The sequence below is a fragment of the Mobula hypostoma genome, chromosome X2 (assembly GCF_963921235.1).
Source record: "Mobula hypostoma chromosome X2, sMobHyp1.1, whole genome shotgun sequence".
NCBI lineage: Eukaryota > Metazoa > Chordata > Chondrichthyes > Myliobatiformes > Myliobatidae > Mobula > Mobula hypostoma.
Window position 1 is genome coordinate 25,754,351 of NC_086129.1, and position 22,630 is coordinate 25,776,980.

The following is a 22,630-nucleotide window of genomic DNA, read 5'->3' on the forward strand; positions in this document are numbered from 1 at the left end:
ATAGCTAAAGCAATGAAATTGGAATAAAGAATTGCAAGCCCACAACCTCTGTCACGTTCCCATTCCAATTAGCACACTACCTGGTATTTTAATTACTCTCCCTTCCCCTTGATGTCAAATCTGTAATATCTCCTAGTCTACTCAGATATCTCCAAGTTTTCTTCCCATTTCCTGATCCAGGGAAAGTCCTCAGCTGCCCAGGAGTGATGGGCTGTTCTGAAGCTGGAAGTTGCATGGAAGATTGCCACCAATGGATTTGAGTTTTCATTTCCTCCCTGCTTACTACTTCCCTTAAAATTGTTCATCATAAAAGGAAAATCCTTCCTGCAGAGAATTCCTTCTGGCCTTCCAACCCTCAACCACCAGCTGATGTGAGGAGCCTTCATAGTACCCAATTCCCGAGCTATGCCTTTTAATCTGGCAAGTCGCTGTCGCGTAAATGTTAGCAAGACATTTGAAATGAAATGGTTGAAAATGTAAAAATCAGAAAACTTCAGTTAATAGAAAAACTAAGTGAAAGCAGAAAATGCTGGAAGACTTTGTAGGCTAAGCAGCATCGAAGGGAAGAAAAACAGAGTCAATGTTTCAGATTGAGTACCCTTTGTCACAACAGGGGAAAAACAAGTTGGTTTAAGGTACAGAGAAACTGCGGGAGGGATGACTAGGACACAGGAAATATCTCTGATAGGGTAAGGCCAAACTTGTTATGAGGATAAGTTGTAGATATCATATAGTCATTTAGTTAATGAAGTCATTTGTTCTGTTGTATCCTAATTGCCCTCATTTCCTAACTTCTGTTCATTTTCTCTTTTCAGCTGGCCCACATTTCTGACAAAGGATCTTTGACCTGAAATAATAACTCCGTTTAACTCTGTTTCTCTCTGCCTGAACTGCTCAATGATCCAACATTTTTTTGCATTTTTTCCAGCATCTGCACTGTCTTTTGATTTTCAAGCTGTTAGTGATTTTGACTGAGAAACATATTAAACTTCCCATTTCTTGTTCAAAGCGCGCCCATTTGAGAAGGCAGATGGAGTCTCTCCACAAACCCTAATCGGAAAGGCATCCCTACAAAAATGTAAATTATCCTCAAAACCACTATGTACTATCAGCATAGTTATGTACTCAAGGCTCTGGTGTGAGGTACACAACGCTCTGACTCGAGAGATACTGATCTACTGCTGGTCACTCCAAACGGTGCTGGGGCCTGTGTTAATTTTGCAACTATGAAGAGCACCATGTTGTTACATCCAAGCAACAAGCATTGAGAACGGGAACTGTCTATATCAGGTATTTATTTATTCACTGAGATACAGTGTGGAATAGGCTCTTTCAGCCCTTTGAGCCACGCAGCCCAGCAATCTCCCGACTTAACCCTAGCCTAATCACAGGACAATTTACAATGACCAATTAACCTACCAATCGGTACGTCTTTGGCCTGTGGGAGGAAACTGGAGCCCCTGGAGAACCTACAAACTCCTTACAAGCAGCGGCAGGAATTGAACCCGAGTCTCTGGTACTGTAAAGCGTTGTAGCCCTATGGAACAAGATGCAGGCATTTATGATTCAACAGCACAGTTCAACACAGTATCAGAATGGCACCTCACTGTTTAAAACAAATGTTCTGCACAACTATTTACAAATCTTACAGATCTATAGAAAATGCTGACAACTATCACATTACCACTATCATTCCTGTGTGGTTTCGCTAAAACAAAATGCACTCAAGCATTTAAAACTGTTTAAGGAGATCAATAATAAGGATATACAGTTTCTCTCTGATTGCTCATGAAGCACTTGTCAGTCAGTGGTTACTGACTGCACAGAGTAATTACTCAGGAGTGACACCGATAGCACGTTATCCACAGCTCACAGCCTCTCAGTGACTCTGTGCACATAATTTCTCCTGAAGTGCACTCGACACCCTGACCCCTTTATTAATCCCCTTATCACACAGTATCTATTATCCAACTCACAGGTCTGTCCATTTCACTTTTAAAAATTCATCCCTGAGAGGAGGACATTTTGAACAAGACGGACATGCTTCCCAGTTCAAGAGACTGGTGGGGTTGAAATCTGGAGCAACAAACAAAATGCTCGAGCATCTTCTTTGTTGTTTCCAAGCTTCCGCGAGAAGCTGCTGATAAGTTATTTCCATGAACTGCTGAGATAACTGTTGATCCACAGTAAGATAAAGTGCTGAGTCCCAGGATTTTGACTTAGTGGCCGTGAAGGCATAGCAATATCAGAATCAGAATCAGGTTTATTATTACCATCTAATATTACATGAAATTTGTCGTTTTGCAGCAGGAGTACAATGTAAAGACATAAAATTACTATACATTGCAAAATAAATAAATAGTGCAATAAAAAAAGAGAAATTGAGCTGGAGCTCATGGGTTCATCATCGAACATCCAAAAATCTGATGGCAGAGGTGGAGAAGTTGTTTCTGAATCACTGAGTGTGGGTCTTCAGACTCCTGTACCATCTCTCTGATTGTAGTAAAGAGAAGAGGGTATGTCCCAGATGGTGAGGGTCCTTCCTGACAGGTGCAGCCTTCTTGGGCCACCGCCTCTTGAAGCTGTCCAAAATGGTGGGGAGGGTGATCCCATGATGGAGCTGGCTGACTCTATAACCTTCTACAGCTTCTTGCAATCTTATTCGAATAGTCAGAACGCTTTCCACTGTACACCTTTAGAAATTTGCAAAAGTCTTTGGCGACATACCAAATCTCCTCAGACTCCTCAGAAAGTAGAGCTGGAAGTTCAGATGCCATTGTATCTGATCCACTGCTGAGACCAATAATGCTCAGAGGAGCGAGACAGAATATTGTTTGCATCTGGTCTCTCAGCTTTTAAAGTCAAATTCAAATTCAAAGTAAATTTATTATTGAAGTGCATACACATCACCATATACGACCTTGAGATTCATTTTCTTGCAGACATTTGCAGGAAAATAATACAGAACTATAATAGAATTTATGAAAAACTATACATAAACAAAGACTGACAAACAACCAATGTGCAAAAGAAGACAAACTGTGCAAATAAAAAAGAATAAATAAATAATATTGAGAACATGAACTGTAGAGTACTTGAAAGTAAGTCCATAGGTTGTGGAATCAGTTCTTTGTTGGGGTGAGTAAAGTTATCCACATTGGTTCAGGAGCCTGATGGTTGAAGGGTAATAACGGTTTCTGAACCTCGTGGTATGGGACCTAAGACTCCTGTACTTTCTGCCTGATGATTGTAATGAGAAGAGAGCATGGCAACATAACCCCATGCATTGCAAAGGGGTTGGTAACCTCGAGTAGAAGGGCAAATGCTGTTTATCAATGGGATTAATTAATTTCTAGTACTTTAGGTTGTTCTTTTCTTTCTTTTTATATTATTTAATTTTTTTTATTATGTAATGCTGATTATCAAAGACATATAACATATTCAAAGCCCTTTGACCACTGAAAGGTCATTCCAAAGGCCTAGTCATTGTGGCTGCACCAGTCCTCACATCTAGGTCAGGTTGGTGTGTGTCTGGACATCAAAGGTGGCCCGTTTAGGCAATGGGTCATTTTAGTACGTCCTGTCCCACAATATTTTCAGCACAGAATCAGATCCTACTGCCAAAGGCCCATACACTCCTCCCACCTTATTTAATTCACCATGCTTTACTTGCACATTTTCAGTTCCTTTCTTCCTCATATTGTTACTTAACTTCCTCTTACATCCATGCTGATTAAGTTAAATGTGCCATGAGTAGACACATCAATATTATCAAAAATATGAGCAACTTGTTAGCTCCTAAATTGCTTATCATTTATATTACATAGAACCGTACAACACAAAGGTTGTGTCAGACCTTTAACCTACTCTGAGATCAATCTAAACCTTCCTCCCACATGGTTCTTCATTTTTCTTTCATCCATGTGCCAATTTAAGAGTCTCTTAAATGCCCTTAATATATCTGCTTCTACCGCCAGTTCTGGCTGCGTGCTCCATGCATCTACCACTCTCTATGTAAAAAAAATCTACCACTGACCCTATACTTTACTCCAATCACCTTGAAGTTATGTCCCCTTAGTGACTGCCTTATGTTTGCAGTCTATAGTTTTGAACCCATTTTCTCTCTTCCAAGATTAACCATCAGGTCACCTTTAAGTCTTTTTTGAGAAAATGACCCTCATAACTTCCCCTGTACAAAGAAACGACTGCACTGTCTGCACTCCTCCGCTCAGACCTGTCAGCTCAGACCTACCAGCTCGACCACCGGGGTAGGTCACAGGTGTGCAATAATTTACCTTAAACAGTGATAAGGTCCGAATTTTCCTGTATTTGCTAAGGCTGTGCCTCCATAAAACCATTAGCAGAAACAAAGGCTTAACAGCTTTATTCAAATCTGGATGGGCAATCAAGGTTCAGGCTGGACAGATAAGAAGCGGTTTGTAACCTTGAGAATACAGCACATCAGCCATGCAAGGAGGGGTTTAATAGGGTGGCCACAATAGTAGGTATTTATCAGCCATCCTGCAGTACAGCCCAAATCTACATGAAGCATTTAAACTCTCCACGTTGCTAAGTTATTGCAATGAATCCCAATTAATTTATTTTTTTCTCAACTGTAAAGAATGTCAGGATAAATTCTATGATTTACAGCTTCCAGTTAAGAGTTTTACTAAGTAGAAAGCTTTGCTGGAATTCAGCCTGGCCAGTTCATGTCCAGCATAATAAATGGAGTCTGAAATTTAGCACTATTGCATCCCAACCATTGCAATGCTATACACTCATCCATATCCAGGCACCCTGATAAGCCAAGATGCTCATTCCCCTGTAAAGGCTGGCTATGCTCGGATACCTTGCAGAATTGATGATCAGATTGACATGAACCTTGACATTCAAAAACATGAGGACAGGGGAATCTATCTTCCACACCCTCACACTCCATACATTTCAGCAGGGTTTACTGGCTGCTGGGATGTTGATCAGACACACTAATCTGAGCTGCAATTTTAAACTCCCCGTAGTTAGCATCGCTGCGGCTAACTGTGGTGAAGCTAACCCTTGTCCTGTAGAGCCCAGCTGACCAAGCAGAGAATGAGATCTCAAACTGGAATCTTGGTCTGTGGGGATTTGTTCTACATGTGGTAGGATGAAAAGCTTTAAACAGGAAGAATCATGACACCACAATGCCACTCGATGTACTAATCCTGGGAAGTATTCCACTTATGTTCCTTTTGCATGGAATTCTTTATCTCTATGGTTGCTTGAGTGGCTTGGAGCTAAACTCCAATGCCCATCTCTTTAAACATGCCCCAAGTGCTTTTGCAATATGACATTCAGATCCTGTCCAACATTGGACCCAGCCATTTTGAAGCATTAGCATGTGTCAGCTGAGAAGTAACACTTTATCTGTCAAACAGCAATCTTGATTTAAACAACTTATGAACTGTGACCATTTGACTTCCCACCATGACCCCTGAAGTATTTCCATTGGACATCTCAACTGAGGGGAAAACAACTACTGCAACCTATTCAACCAAATGAAGCCTGCCTTATTCCTAACTTGATCTGTAACCCTCCCCATGACTACCCCGTTACTTGTGACTCTATATCTACCTTCCTTGACTGGTCACTCTTCTGTGCATTATTCATACCTCCCTGCATGGGGTCTGCCTCTTGTTTTGTATTGGTGAGCATTTTTTCTCTCCCTTTCACACGAAACTACCATTGAGAGCTGTCAGAGACAAGGTCAAAAGATAATTGCTGCTTCCCAACCCCCTGCAGGAAAGACAAGTGTTACAAAGAATTGTACCAACTTGTCACATATACAGGTCTTCATCACTGGAATAAATTGTACTGTGTTCCGTGAGTTCCAACAGGGGACCCTGATTTCTAAAATATATTAGAAAAACAGATATAGGTAAATATAATTCAATTAAAAATGTGTATCATGGGGCCAAAATATAAGATATGGTGTCTCAAAACTGGTTAAGTATGAGCCACAACGTCAAACGCTACCAGGAATACATTTGAATTCCATCATGATTTATTATCTCACAAGCTGGCGTACCACTGAATCCATACCTCAAGAAATGACCCACAATATTCTACATGAGACGTATTAATTTAGTGAAGCTCTAACACAGTCTACTTGTGCATTCAACCACAAGATCAGTACACAATGACAGTTCTGAGCTACTTCATAAACAATGGATCAGATCAAATTTCTGCAGTCCTGCCATATTTAGGTAGTGGACAATGAATTCTAACTGTAGGAAGAAACTGCAAGAACATCACTATCCTCAATGATACAGGGCCCAGTACCCAAGTGTGGAAATTGAGTCCAAAGCATTCACAACCAAGCACTAAATGGATGTTCTTCCGCTGTTTTCTTCTAAGGTACCATCACAGAAACTAGCCTGATCAATTCAATTCACTCGAAGTACTATCAAAAAATAGCTGAGAGTATATATGATACAGAATCACTACTGGATTAGACAACATCCCAGACATAGATTTGCTTTTCAGTGATAAATGCATAATGCTCAATTCTATTTGAAGGTCCACAGGAGATAAAATGGTTCATGCAGAAAGTCCAAAATGGCATTCAGGCTCGCATTGAAAGGTGGCTAGTAAGTATGGGAAAGTGTTATCCAAATAAGGGGAATCTGGTACAGGTATAGGAACCACATGGAATAATACATTCTAAAGAAAGTGAGTCTAAAGAAAGAAAGTGGGTTACTATTATTCAGGAAAAGGGAATATGGTACAATATTTTCTAAGTAATAAGAAACAGATTGGATGGGGCTATCCAGAGAAGGTAAGTCATGGCATACATAATTCATTCTGGGGCAGTACTATGCAGATACGATAAAGTACAGGGCAATACTCTGCAGCTAAATGACATCATATGAGGAAGTACTCTGTAGATAAACTGATTGTGAGATGTTACTATCAAAATAACAAGAGTCACTAGGGACAGTGCTATGCAGATAAAGTACATTGTGCTTGGTGTTATCCCATGTGGAACAATAGCATCCAGGTAAAAGGAAACATGGGACAGTACTCTCCAAACTGTGGGAAATCCCATAATAGCGTATCATAGCGATAAAGTGAGTACTGATCGAGTAAGTTGAATCATGGGCTTTCCATTCATCCTAATAGAACCTTCAATGTGACTATCCAGGTAGAGCAAATCGTAGGATAGCCTTGCCCAAAAAAGTAACTCATGACTAAGTTCTGTCCTGGGTGACACAGTGACACTGCCAGTAGAAGTATTATTTCACATTTCTGTACCCAGGTTCAGATGTTAGCTGTGTGCTCTTCACATTTTCGTTGCAGAGGAGGTTCACTAGGCTGATTCCAGAGATGAGGGGTTAGACTATGAGGAGAGATTGAGTCGCCTGGGACTGTACTTGCTGGAATTCAGAAGAATGAGGGGAGATCTTATAGAAACATAAAAAAATGAAAGGGATAGATAAGATAGAGGCAGGAAAGTTGTTTCCACTGGTAGATGAGACTAGAACTAGGAGGCATAGCCTCAAGATTCAAGGGAGTAGATTTAGGATGGAGATGAGGAGGAACTGATTTTTCTAGAGTGGTGAATCTGGAATTCTCTGCCCAATGAAGCAGTGAAGGCTATCTCAGTAAAGGTTGGATAGATTTTTGCATAGAAGGAGAATTAAGGGTTATGGGGAAAAGGCAGGGAGGTAGAGATGAGTCTGTGGCCAGATCAGCCATGATCTTAATGAATGGCGGAGCAGGCTCGATGGGCCAGGTGGTCTACTCCTCCTCCTTTCTCTTATGTTCTCCCTGTGCACATGCTTCCACTGGGTGCTGTGGCTTCTGCCCACGTCTCCAACACATGAGCCTTGGTCACTGTCAACTCTCCTTGAGTAGGTGGGTGGTAGAATTGATGGGAATGTAGGCAGAACAGGTTATAGGGAAATTTGGTGAAGACGGGGTTTCTTTTCCAATCCCACAAAGACCTGGAATACTGGTAGCTCATGAGCATTCTTATTGGTGACTGAATATCAGGCCTGGGGACTTGCTCACTCTGACATTAACATTGCCATCCCGAAGGAGATACCAGGCACCAGGCAGAAGATATCCAGCAATGACTGCACTTTCTTCTGAAAGGACCATCTAAAGGAGGAATATAAGACATGGAATGGGAATCACAGGACATACTGCTCTGATGAGGTTAATCATATGACTGCATCCAGTTAAGGGAACCACCTGAGATAGTACTAGACAAGGAAAATGGATGGTTGGTCTGCACTGCCTAGCTTAATAGAAACATGTTGAATCAAGTTACTGAGGCAAAATGAATCCAGGACTGCATAATCCAAGAAAGGAGAGTTAAATGAGACTGTTAAATGAGAATTCCAGCAAAATGGGCCAAAAGAAAATGCTGCCCAGTAAAAGGAACTGTGGGACAATTGTTTCCTGATGAAGCGAATCATGCAGAAGCAATCTCAAGAGACACCACTATCCAAGGGAATAAATTGAAGGAACAATATTGTGCGGGTGAACAATCATAGGATAACCCAGGTAAAAGGAATAACATAGGATTGTGCTACCCAAGTGAAGGGATTTCCAGCAGTAAATATGATTGGAAGGGTGAAGTTTTGTCCAGTCAATCCTGCACATTTCACTGTCAGCATGACACCAGTTGTTTCATGGAGTTCAGCCATTTAATCCCCCAAGAGATCTTTCTGTATAAATGCTCCCTGATCCCAAAAGCAATCTACCCCACACCTCCAGTACTGAGCTCTGGACAGTGGAATTTACTCACACAATAGTCCCATCAGTCCAACTGTTTAGGGACCACCAAACATGAGGCAACTTCTGTCTACACTGGTCCCAGGAACTTTCAGTTCCATGATCCAGGCATCTAATATGCCCACTGCTGTTTTGTTTGTAGAATTAATTAACTAGAGCTCCCCTAAACAGTGCGGAAAAGGAAGTAATGCTTCATTATTAAGACTACCATTTTCATCCTCGTATCTGCTACTCATGCAAATTAGTTGCAGCAGTGCTGGCATTACACTCCACTAGACCTGTTGTGAAAACACGTAATTCTGCACACTGAACAGCTTGGAAACAACTCCAACATCCTGTAATTCTTCTGGCCAATTAATATTAACAAGTAAATGAGTACATTTATTGGAAGTTATTTTCTACTATATGGTTCATTTTATTCATCCATGCGTTTGCTTGTGGAAGAGAGGTACTGGCATTTCAATTACGTTGGCAAGCCATGGCAAATGAGGCCAGTGCAGAAACTCCAAGCTCCCAGAGCATTTACAGAGCAACACACCAGCACAGTGCTTCAGGAGAGTGTGCTTTCCCTGGGACACTGAGGCCCTCAGATGGATCTTCAAGATACCAGGGTTAAATGGCCTTGTTGTATTTCTATGTCCTTATATCATGGCAGTGATATAGAGAAGAAGTATTTCAGCTAATATATATCCTTCAACCAAGATTACTAACAGCAGATGATCCTTGATTATCTTACTGGTGCTTATGCGATCTTATTGTGTATGGTGTTGGTGCGTGGGCAAGTGGTTAAGGCGTCGGTGTAGTGATCTGAAGGACGCTGGTTCGAGCCTCAGCTGAGGCAGCGTGTTGTATCCTTGAGCAAGGCACTTAACCACACATTGCTCTGCCCTGCCAAGCTGTATCGGCCCTAGTGCCCTTCCCTTGGACAACATCGGTGGCGTGGAAAGGGAAGACTTACAGCATGGGCAACTGCCGCGTCTTCCATACAACCTTGCCCAGGCCTGCGCCCTGGAAACCTTCCAAGGTGCAAATCCATGGTCTCACGACACTAACAGATGCCTATATATATAGTGTATTAATCACATGCAGTGTTTTCTGCATTACAAACAAAGACTATATTTCCAAAGCATTTTAAAATTATATAATTTTGGAATGCACTGAAATCTCTTCGGATTAATTAAGATTTTTGATATCAACAGATTGTTTATTTGTTCGTTTATTGATTGATTGATATAGGCCTTTCTGGCCATTCGAGCTGCACCACCCAGCAATCCCCTCGATTTAATCCAAGCCTAGTCATGGGACAATTTACAATGACCAGTTAACCTACCAACCAGTATATCTTTGGACTGTGGGAGGAAACCGGAGCACCTGGAGGGAACCCATGCGGTCATGGGGAGAAGGTACAAACTCCTTACAGGCAGCAGCAGGATTTGAACCCAGGTCACCTGTACGGTGAGGTGTTGGGCAAGACCACAAGTGAATTTAACACCCGGGGACAAACAAGATTTTCATCAATATCACAGAGTCACAATTTCAGGGAAAAAAAGTTCTTCCTAAATCAAAATTAAAAATATTGTTATCAATGAAAAAAATAAAAGTAGCAAATGTTGACTTGTCCAAACTTTGTGAATAATAGATACAGACACAGGAGAGAGTTCTATATTTGTAGCATGGTTTAAATATGTACAATCAGCAGTTTCAAACATCACACTGCAACCAGCCTATCTGCTGCTGCAAACAGCTCCATATGGAAGTAATCACTCCCTCACATCCATTCTTCTCTGTACCCATGAAATTATACAGAGTATACAATACAGAAACAGGATATTTGGCCCAACTGGTCTATACTAACATTTATATTGCACACCATTTTCATCCCTCACCCTGCATTTAACCCTTGCATCTCGGCATTTAATTTCTTTTTCTTTTACATATTAAATGGGTCAACTTAACTAACTACTCCTTGAGCTAACGCTCTATACTAAGCTCCTTTTGCGTGAAGAGATTTCTTTGGAATTCCCCAATGGATATATTAGAGACTATGTGAATATAAAACACAAATTAATTGATTAAGTATTCACCCCTTTTAATATGATACACCAAATCATCACTGGACAATGACCCCAAGCATAAACCCAAAGCTACACAGGAATGGCTTAAAAACCACAAAGTTAATATCCTGGTGTGGCCAAGTCAGAATCCAGACTACAATCCAATTGAGAATTTGTGGCTGGACTTGAAAAGGGCTGTTCACTCGCGATCCCCATGCAACCTGCCAGAGTTTAAGCAGTTTTGTAAAGAAGAATGGGGAAAAATAGCAGTGTCCAGATGTGCAAAACTGATAGAGACCTATCCACACAGACTCAAGGCTGTAATTGCTGCCAAAGTTGCAGCTACTAAATACTGACTTGAAGGGGGTGAATGCTTATGCAATCAATTATTTTGTGTTTTATATTTGTAATTAATTTAGATCACTTTGTAGAGATCTGTTTTCACTTCGACATGAAAGAGTCTTTTGCTGTTGATGTGTCAAAAAAGCCAGATTAAATCCATTGTGATTCAATGTCGTAAAACAATAAAACATGAAAACTTCTGGGGGGGGGAATACCTTTTATAGACACTGTATATATAAAACTCCTGGTGTTGGACACCCCCCCCAACCCCTCTCCCCACGTGGAAATATTTAAATATTTTCTTTTAAAAACTCCTTCATAATTTGAACAACTGCTATGAGCTCAGACATCAACCTGCTCCTTTCTGGGTACCTAAGCCCAGCCTTTCTCAACAGACATATCTTCAGTTCTGTTTCCAGCCTCCTGTCTCCAATGTATTTTACAAACACTGCTCCGATCCTTCAAGAGCTTTTTGGGCTCCTTATCTAAAAAGGATTTTCTGGCACTGGAGAGGGCCTAGAGGAGGTTCACAAGAATGATTCCAGGATTGAAAGAATTAACGTATGAGAAGCATTTGATGGGTCTGGGCCTGTATTCACTAGAGTTTAGAAGGATGAAGGGGGATCTCATTGAAACCTATCAAATGTTGAAAGGCCTAGAAAGAGTGGACATGGAGAGGATGATTCCTATAGTGGGGAGTCGAGGACCAGAGGGCACAGCCTCAGAATAACAAGGAAGTCCGTTCAGGACAAAGATGAGGATAAATTTCTTTAGCCCAGAGGGTGGTGAATCTGTGGAACTCATTGCCACGGATGGCTGGGGAGAACTAATCATTGGGTATATTTTAAAGTGGAGGTTGAATGGTTTTTTATTAGTAAGAGCGCTAAAGGTTATGGGGAGAAGGCAGGAAACTGGAGTTAACAGGGATTTTAAAAAATAGCCATTTTGGAATGGCAGAGTAGACTCGATGGGCCAAATGGCTTAAGTCTGCTCCTACGTCTTATAATCTTCCGGTCTTATTATATAAAAGCCCATGCCTGTATAAGATGTAGATTATCTTAATACTGACACCAATTCCATATTGCACTGAAAATGTAAAAGGCTTTTTGTTCCTGCCCCTCCATTCACCAAGGTCATTGCTGATCTTCTGCCTCAGCTTTATTTTTTCTGCATTATCCCCATAACCTTCCCTTGGTATCCAAGAATTTGACATTCTTTGTTTAAAAAAAAATGAATGACTGAGATGCCACACTCCTCTGGGATAGAGAGTTCCAAAGATTGGAATTGAAATTGGTTTATTGTTGTCAGATGTAATGAGGTGTAGTGAAAAACCTGTCTTTTCACTGTAAAATGACAGAAAGTTTACAATTCAATGAAGACATTTCTTCTCATCTTAATTTTAAATGGCAGACTTCCTTATTCTGACACTGTGACCCCGGTTCTGCATCCTTCAACAAGTGGAAATATCCTCTCTGCATCCAGCCTGTTGAACACTGTAAGATCTAATGGGATAGAAAATAGAACATAGGATAGTACAGCACAGCAACAGGCCTTCAGCCTATGATACCTGCACATAATCTGTATCCTTCCATTCACTTCAAGTTCCTGTGTATGAATACCTCTTAAATACCACTTTTGTACCAGTGACCACCACCACCACCCTTTCACCTTGAAGAAATGCCCTGCAATATTCGGCATTTCTACCCTGTGAAAACTTCACTATTCACACTACCTTTGCCTCTTATAAACAGGCTAGATCAACCTCCTTTCATTCTTTGAACCTTGAGAGAACGCAAGCCTCGTGCTCAAATCTTACTTCATTTCAAACCCACTTCGTAGGAAGCACAATGATGCCTCTAGCCCAAATATACTCTTGAAAGGTAAGGAGACTAAAACTGTGTGCAAAACTCCTGGTGCAGTCTCACCAAGGCCTTATGTAACTCCAGTAAGACAAATCTACTTCTCTACTCAAATCTGTTCATAGTAACTTTCCATTTTCCATTTGCTATACAGGGATACCTGTGTGTCTTCAAAGGTCAACTATCCCAATATCTCACCTTTTTTAAAATAAAAAGCAGCTTTTCTGTTTTATGCAGCAAACATTTTTCCTGCATTACATTTCATCTGCCAACACAATCCTGGACAAAAAGCATTGAATTGACACCACCTTACATGGATTCAGTGCAGAACAAATAACCATTCTCTTTGCTGTAAGACTCAATGATTGTAAACTAAGGTTGCCATGAAATACCAAATGGGAATTATAGCTATGTATGAAATTGATTTTATGCCCAAAATAAGGATGGCTGCATTGGAAATAAGTGGGAAAGGGGAGAAAGTCTATCGTCAAATGTCCATTCAAACTGGTCTCCCTGCTCTGCACCTGGTGCAACCACTAACATAAGCCATCTCCTTGTTGAATACATCAACAGGTAGGCTGGAACTAGGCTTCCACCCTACTTATCTTTGGCACATATTGATTATCAACACCTTGTGGACATGATGGCATGAAAGCATTGGGGTAGCAGTGTTAGTATTCCTCAAGTTCAGCAATGAAAGAATAGTCCCCAGGAAAACCATCTCCTTACTCCAAACTGGTTCACATTTATTTGGCTCCTGGAATCTGGTGAGATTCTCTTTTGCCAGTTTCAGGCCTCTGAGTGTACTGCATCGCCACGACAGTGTTTTTGAGTACAGCGACAGAATCCATCTCAAAACGCTGGAACACCTGTTCCCTGGCTAATGAAGGACCCCCAACCCAAGAAAGCAACTCAGTTGGGAGCTGAAGTGGGAGGCAATGCATTGTCAAAGATTCAAAGATTCTATCACCAAACATCACAGCACCAAGGAGAATTCAACTGCAGGCAGCTTATTTGCCAAGTATAAATGTGACTAACTCTTGTCATTGTGAAGTAAAACAACTGTAGTCCTCAAGGGGTTAATATTTTGACAAGAGCTGTCAGCACAATGGGAAATTGCAGCTTGAGGTTGTCCTCGTGGCATTGGGCCTGTCAGTCGCAGGCTGAATATCTGAACCTCCTCACAAATGCTGACATCGCAGCTCGGGTGTTAATGCGCTGTGAGCACTGACCTTTGCCTTCTGCTAGCTGGAAACAGTAATGCTCAACTGTGCAGTATTGATGGCCTGGTCAATGGCTTAACTCAGCCGGATGACATTTGATAAACACTCGGTGTGAAGAGGATTTTGAGGGTGTTCAGGACAAGAGGACAGCTCCAAATTGTATCGCTCTCAGCTGCCAGCTGTAATGGATTGAAAATTGAGAAACACTTTCTTTTCCAAGAGTGGTATTCCTCGTGGAAAAGGAAGAAATTGAAGTGCACAATCCCACACACTATAGCGGTCTCTGAGATATTAACAAAATAATTCAATTTGTAGATACACTGGATTTTTCAGCATGGAAAAAGGCCATTCAGCCCAATGAATATTTGCTAGCTCTTTGTAGATCAGCTCAGATTGTCCCAACTGTCCTGCAAAAGTCTGAGCTGCTCTATTTTGACAGTTCCTCTTTAATCTGTTAAGACTTTCAGGCAGTGAATCCTAAATCAGAAAAGATCATAGAATTGATTTGTTCTGATTTAGGATTCACTGAATCAAATCAAATAGAAATGAGAATTCTCCTCATCTGCCATCTGATCACTTGGGCAATTCTCTTATACCTGTAGCATCTCTTTGCCACTGTGGGAACAGTTTCCCTGGATTTTCTTGAACAAACCACTCCTTATTTTGAATATATTGTAACCTTCACTGTTTCACTCACAATTCCAACTTTGTTCATCTATCTCATGATGAAAGACAGGGCTGCTCAAATTCACGAAAGGCAGCTTGTTACTGCATGGGCTGGAGGTGGTGTGATGAATGGGGAGGGTACATTTCATCCAGTCACTTACTCGCTACTTCCAGGGATGCATTTCTGCTGACGGCCTCCCCGAGATAATTCCTCGCGAGGCACACGTAGACGCCTTCGTCCGGCTTGCTCCTCCGGCCGTGTACGATACGCAGGAAGAAGAGCGACCCGCTGGGGAGCAGCATGCGATGGGAGCGAGAATCATCCTTGTCAGTCTCCACTCGCTCTCCATCCTTGTACCATTCAATGATAGGTGTGGGCCGTCCCTCAGCTTTGCAGTTCAATGTGGCTGGCTCCCCCTTGGAAACGATCAGATCTGAGGGATGCTCAATGACTCGGGGTGAAAAATCTTCCAGGCGTAGCCTAGAACCTGAAAAGAACATAATATATAACATTATATTCTATATATTAAATATAATTAATATATGATAAAAAAATTTCCATTGCGATTGGCCGATCTAATGAATTCTCTTGATGCTGACACTAGAATCCTGTTGATAATCGCCACAATATGATAAACCCCCACCCCACCCCCAACATAATCGCCAATATATAATGGTGCTGGAATTCTCCAACAGATGTTGGTGTGACAAATCCACCTCCGCAAGAACTGCAGCCAGTTCAACGAGTTGGCCCAACTTCATTGTCCAGACTACTGAGGGCTAGGCTGGAGATGATGCTTTGAAGATATTATTCACACCTCAACTACAAATAACATCAAAGGAACATCAACAAGGAGACCTTGGGCTTCTCACTACTGGATGCTGCTTCATATCCAAACCTATGCTCTGCAAATGATCAGTGGATAGCAATAAGGAGTAGTGATCACAGTGGTCGACCTCAGCTCTTGGGTCCATGGAGTGAAAAAATCCCTGCTGAAGAGCATTATCATCAAGTACAAGATACGCAGCTAGAAATCACCAAAATGTTTGCCATTTAGTGGGCCATTATCAAGCTTTTTTTATCTTTAGGAACAATGGAAGGAACTGAGAGAGGTAGAGCTTAGGGTGTACTTTCTCGAAGATTAGAGCAGGTGAAGACAGTTAGAAAAGAAATTACAGGCCTTAAGGCCTAGGCCGCTAGCCAGCCAGTGGTACAGTGGATTCAGCACCGGTCTTCGAGGTGAATGATCCAAAGTTTGAATCCCGCCTGCTCTCTGCACGCTTTCCAACTGTGCTGGGTTGAGAGTTGAGCTAGCAACTCGGCCTTGTAAAAAAAACAGTCACATGCTACAGAGACAGCAAAAATTGCTGCCTGATGCACCACAAGGCATGAAAAGGAACAACAACAAGCCCTAGGCCACTGAAGGCAGGATTACTAATGAATCAATGAAAATCCTAAAGCTGTAGAAAATATGTGGCACGTTTATGTACCAGGTTGCTGCCTGGATTAGAGGTATGTGCCATAAGGAAAGATTGGAGAAAGTAGGGTCGCTTTCAATGAAGTGGTGGAGGCTGAGGGGAGGTCAAGCAGTTTATCAAATTATGAGAAGCATAGATAGAGCTGGTATCTTTTTCCCAGGGTCCAAATATTTAATATCAGAGGACATGTATTCGAAAGATCATTGTTAATGCCTCCACAATCTCTCCAGCTACTTCCTTCAGAACCCGAGGGTGCAGTCCATCAGGTCCAGGAGATTTATCCACCCTCAGACCATCAAGCTTCCTGAGCACCTTCTCAGTTGTAATTTGCACGGCACAAACTTCACTTCCCTGACACTCTTGAATGTCCAGTATACTGCAGATGTCTTCCACTGTGAAGACTGATACAAAATACACATTCAGTTCCTCTGCCATCTCTGCATCTCTAATTACAATAGTAATTTCGAAGTAATTACTTCAGTCAGAGGGTGATAAATCTGTGGAATTTGTTGCCACAAGAGGCTGTGGAGGCCAAGTCATTGGGTGTATTCAAGGCAGAGATAGATAGGTTCTTGATTAGCCAGGGCATCAAAGGGTATGTGGTAAAGGAAAGGGAGTGGGAATGACTGGAAGAATTGGATCAGCCCATGATTGGATAGCGGAGCAGACTCAATGGGCCGAATGGCCTACTTCTGCTCCTATATCTTATGGTCTTATGTATTTAAGGTGAGGAGGGGTAAATTCAAAGGAGATTTACAGCACAGGCTTTTCACACAGAGAGTGCTGGGTGCCTGGATTGCATCCAGAGATAGTGGTGGAAGAAAATCGGATGCAGCTATTTAAGAGGCTCTTAGATAGCCAGTGAATGTGCAGAAAATGTAGGGATATGAGCCATATTCAGGCAGAAAGGATTAGGTGTCATTAATTTACAGTAATTAGTTTGGCACAACATCGTGGGATGAAGGACCTGTTCCTGTGTTGCATTGTTCAATGTTCTACGGACAAGTTTAAGGAAGGAGAAAGATAGGAGACCAGCCAGGATTTATGTGACAACTTACATTAATATCTCTAAGCTTCACTTGGCCTTCTGATCATATGGAGGACAGTGGTGGTCTCCATAGTTCAAGATGACACCAGCATAGAAGACAGCAGGAGAACTACAAAACAATTTTGCTTATCATCACTCCAACCCATTTAACACGTTTGTGTTAAAATTTGGGGAAAAAATACCAAAGGCAGCTCACAGTGATCTGCCATGGAATCAGAAATTCTATATCTCCAATAAAAGTTTACCAAGCATCTTAGCTCAAGACTGTTAATTGTGCCACACTGCCATCTTAGTCCTAGCTGCATTTACTGCTATTTTTCCTTGTTATAATTGGGACTGACTGCCATGTGTTTATCTCAGTTTTGACTCTAGCTAACAATTTCAATGTATATTCCATTTAATGTGAATCCCGCTATTATGACAAAGAGATTAATCACCTCACAATCAGCTGCATTTATCAATTCCAGCACTAGAGGATTTTACAGGTTTATCAATGGGAAATGAAGATTCTGTCCTTAAGAATAATTCCCCTTATCTCCCAGAGCCTGGTTCTTTCACATAAATACATTTTTATGCTAATATCGTCAATTTAATCATATCGTAACATAGCATATTCACTCATAATGTGCCCTTTTCAAGAAGCAAATAAAGTCAATTACTGAAAGAGTGAAGACTTTGACAGCTCATCAGACCCTTATTATAATTTGGCCTCTGCTATCATGTGGGCAATTTTTGAAGCCCACTGGTTTGCAACCCTCCAGAACCTCCAAGAATTAAAGACTAATCTCTGGGATGCTATAACAACCAACTTCAGGAGAGAAATCGTAGTAAAATTGAAAAATAGTGGCATTTTCTTCTGTCTCTTTATTATAGAAATATTGCTGATGGCATGAAATGCTATTTGACTGACAGTCAAACGTCACACCTAATCGGGAAATTAAGAGTCTGTTGTTATGGGGAGGCAGTGTCTGTCTGGATAGCAGGGGCAACTAATAGTGGAGGGGTGTTTGGAGGTAGAAGAGCATGTGATAAAAGCTCTAGGAACAAGTCCAACTAGAGTTGGTAGTACTACTCTGTATGGATTTGTTGTGCAGAGTCCAAAACCACAAGCAGTAATTTTATCAGCAAACTAGGTCAGAGTGTGGTTTAAACTGAGTTGTAGAATCTTGAAGGAGCACACCCCAGAACGAGACGTTTGTGGCAATGCCAACTCCCTGACAGGCCTGAAGAATTAAGTTTTACTCATTCCTCATAACCTCACACTCGAAATACTTACTCTGTTTTTCTTGGAAGTGTAATTTCTCCACTGGAAGCAGGCACATCAGGAGAAGGATGCTGAGGGGGAATCATGGCTGTATTTCTCAACCCCAAAGAGCTCCCTACCTGCACTCATTATATCAATTCTATAATGACAGCATTCAGTCCATCAAATACACTTCAGACCCCAGGGGAACAATCCACCACCATGGGTCTCTGTACCCATGAAAATTATTCTCACTTACACATGCCCTCAACTCCTTGTTTGATTCTTTTTATCGTTAACCTACACAGGTTCACCAACGAATCCAGTATCTGGGGCGCAGACTTGCTCCCCAACAGGCATCCTCCAACCTGCTGCCCAGAACGTAAATTAAAGCTGAAAATAACATGAAGGTATCTGTGAATAATCTTGAGACACCAACTTGGAAGCTGCCAACTAACCAGGATTGTTATTTTGCCATGGCAGATTAGATGTTTACCTCAACTGGATCAGATTAACAGGAACATTACCCATCTGGGCCAGTACATAGAAGAATGCACTACAGGTTGTACCAGTGAGTACCCGTCTACACAGCAGCCACTGAGTGCAGTTCCTCCCGAGGTCATGACAGAGTTCCATTCTGGAGAAAACAGCTGCCCAGCAATATACTTAAATAAAAACATAGGCGAACCACCTCTAAGAGGACCACAACCTTGTTGTTGGGTTTGGAAGCTTGTGTGTCTCAATGAAGAGGAGAGCTACGTTGGCTGGAGTCAGGGTTTTATGCTTTGGCTCTTGGTACGGTCATTCATGTCAAAAAGGTCAAAGGGTAGAAGCCAGACTAAGAGTGGTCTACTGGTCCTCCAGGTTTGGGGGTTCAGCTCAGGGCTAACAACCCTGACTGGTAAAACAATACTGTTACAGAAACAGCAATGAAGAATTCTTCTTTTTCTGAGTGTGACAGTATTCCTGAATCTCCAAGTAGGGCTTGCATGATTGACAGTAGTGAAAACTGAGACGAAGCTACTGACATGATGAAGGAAGCCCTGAACAGCACCAGGGATGGAGGACCTTCATTGCTGCCCTAAACGCCAGCGGCGTAATGGGCAATAAGTATAGGCCAACCAGGGGCAATGTGTAGTTAAACTAGAGCATTTTACTCAACCATTCAAATCTTGCCACAAACTGAGTTCCCACACGGCATGAGATGTCTGTATCCCTGCACGAGCTAGAAAATCAACCCCACTGGTCTCCCAAGCACTTATCCGCATATATGGGCTGTACATATGTCAACTATTTGTGACCTGGGGAGGAAAGGTACATGCCTACCTACACAACAGACACTTTTGGCATGTGTTCTACATCCAGGATTCCTGAGGATTCTGAACATGGCATTATATTGTGGTTTGAGCTTTTACTAACAACTATGCTCGATAACACACCATCGGTAACTATCCTTTTACAATTACACACTCCACCCTCATAGCCAGTCTCCCGGTTATAACACTCTCTCTGTTGCACAATCCACCCCCATTCTCAGACTCATGGTAATGAGACTGTACTCAGTTACACACCCACTCTCATTATCAGCTTAGTGGTCACGGTGCAGTTTGTGCTTTCGATCTGTAATCTGTGCATACCCCACCATTTAAACTAATTGGATAGAAAGCTGGCAAGGGTACAACATTCACATTCCTGACATGTTCCGTCAGGGTACAGCACTTTTACTTAGACTACTGAAGACGAGCAATTACTCTCTGCCTTCTCCCTGGTATACAAGATCCTAGGAAAAGAATATTTTGAACTGAACATTTTTCCACCATTTTACTTTGCCTCGTTTTAAGAGGAGTAATGAGAAGCTCAAATTCTCAGAAATATGAACTCATGAATCCCTATTTAACAAGTGGCTCAAAAAACAACAGCACTAGTGAGGATAACTCTGCCCCCACAAGCTCTGTGTACAGGAACACTGAGTCAAGGCTGGTGTAATGTCCCTAAAGAGTCAAGACTGGCCAAGAAAGTCAGAAAACAAAATGTGCCCCATCTTCCACTGGGTAAGTGGATCTGGATCAGCTGTGGATGATTTGCTGCTCATATTATCAGCCTCTTCTCCAACACCACTATGCAATTAACTTTGCTGTGCTGTCTTTCACCTGCAAAGGACAGCATCTCACATACTGTGATTGAAATGTGCAATTAGCTCCCAAATTGCAACTACACCTACAAAAGGAACAACTCTCTCAACAGCTTAAGTGTGTTACGATCAAGTACGCGAATGACTATGTGCCTCAGATTTGAGGGCTATCTCTTAATGTTCCAGTTAATTGCTCAGAACATTTTCAGCACCTCAGACAGAGTGACAAAGCCCCTCTTAACCCACTGCACACATCGAACATCTGCAGTTCGCATGAGATTAAGATAATAGGGACAGGAGTTGGCCATTCAGTCACACATGCCAACTTCATTATAGCTGAGTTGTGTGTCAACTTACCTATTAGTTTCAAATCCTCTGATACAGTAACGTAGCAATTAGCACGACACTATTACAGCTCGGGGCATTCTGGGGTTCAGAGTTAAATTCCGGCACCTTTCTGTAAGGAGTTTCTGTAGTCCTCCCCATGGAATACGTGAATTTTCTCCGAGTCCTCCAGTTTCCTCCCACCATCCAAAGACATACCGGGTAGGCAAATTGGTCATTGTAAGTTGTCCTGTGATTAGGTTACGGTTAATCAGGTTTGTTGGGGGTTGCTGGGGCAGCATGGTTCGAAGGGGGGTAAGGACCTACTCCATCCTGTATCGCTCAATAAATAAATATCCATACTACAAGACTCAATTGATGTCAATATTTAAGCGAATTACTTCAGTATTCTGTGGAAGCTTTTCAGATACCTTCTGCCCTTCTCTTTCTCTCCCCAGCACAGATCACCTCAGTAAATGGATGCAACACACACAAAAAATGCTGGTGAACGCATTTTGGAGACCTTGGGTCTTGGCCCTAAATGTCAACTGTGCCTCTTCCTATAGATGCTGCCTGGTCTGCTGCGTTCCACCAGCATTTTCAGTGTGTGTTGCTTGAATTTCCAGCATCTGCAGATTTCCTCGTGTTTGCGTCCATAAATGGATTCTGCTTGGTAGTGACGGTCAGGGTATGAGATGTAAAAATTGTGGTGCATCAACCAAGGCCAATGAAGCAGCATTCACAAGTCAGATCAATAGTTCACTCATCTCTCTGCAAATCTTTAACTCTCCTTTTTTTTTCTCTACTCACTAATTCAACTGAACAGATTTGCTTGTCTTGAAAAATGCTGCTCTATAAAATGTATCTGCTTCTCATGTTTCATTTTGATTCAGATGGTACCCCTGGTTGCCAAGAATTCAGTATCGTGGGACCTCCAACACCTACCATCATGGGACCTCTAACACTTCACCATCGTGGGGGGCTGACAGAGTGGCTGCTGGCACTTGTATACCCTTGGGACATCAACAGTTCTTCCTGTATACTTTCACTCTGAATAACAAGGACGGGAAGGAGCCCCAGCTCATATCAATTCCCTTGAATTAAGATTCTGTTTCGAACTGATTACTCCTAAACTCTACCTTGATATTTCAACATCAAAGACTGAACCCTTTCCGTGTAAGATTCAGAACCAAGCAGTGCTTTTGATCAGATGGGAGGGAGACCCCGGTTCATTTGGGGGAAATGGAAGGAAAACACTTTGTTTTACCTATTCTTAGCCACAATCCAAAAGGTTTTTTCCTCCCATTTCAGATATTTTATCTGCAGTTGTTTTCTTTTAAATTTGCATTTACTGTAACAATCTGACTGATTACATCTTCCAGTCATTCACAACCTCATGGATGGGTGCCACATCTCCCCTTCAGATAAAGATCACAGGGAAAGGCTGACTGAGTGGCAGGAGAACATTGTTTATTCATTATAA

At 41.8% G+C, this 22,630-nt stretch overlaps 1 protein-coding gene across 2 annotated transcripts in view; it reads right to left on the reverse strand.

Moving 5' to 3' along the window:
- robo3 (roundabout, axon guidance receptor, homolog 3 (Drosophila)) overlaps positions 1-22,630 on the reverse strand; it is a 609,199-nt gene that overhangs the window by 271,308 nt on the left and 315,261 nt on the right. For both annotated transcript variants that reach the window (XM_063038553.1, XM_063038552.1), the window contains exon 2: positions 15,084-15,410. In XM_063038553.1, the coding sequence (XP_062894623.1) occupies positions 15,084-15,410 (327 nt within the window). The remainder of the gene's footprint in view (positions 1-15,083; positions 15,411-22,630) is intronic.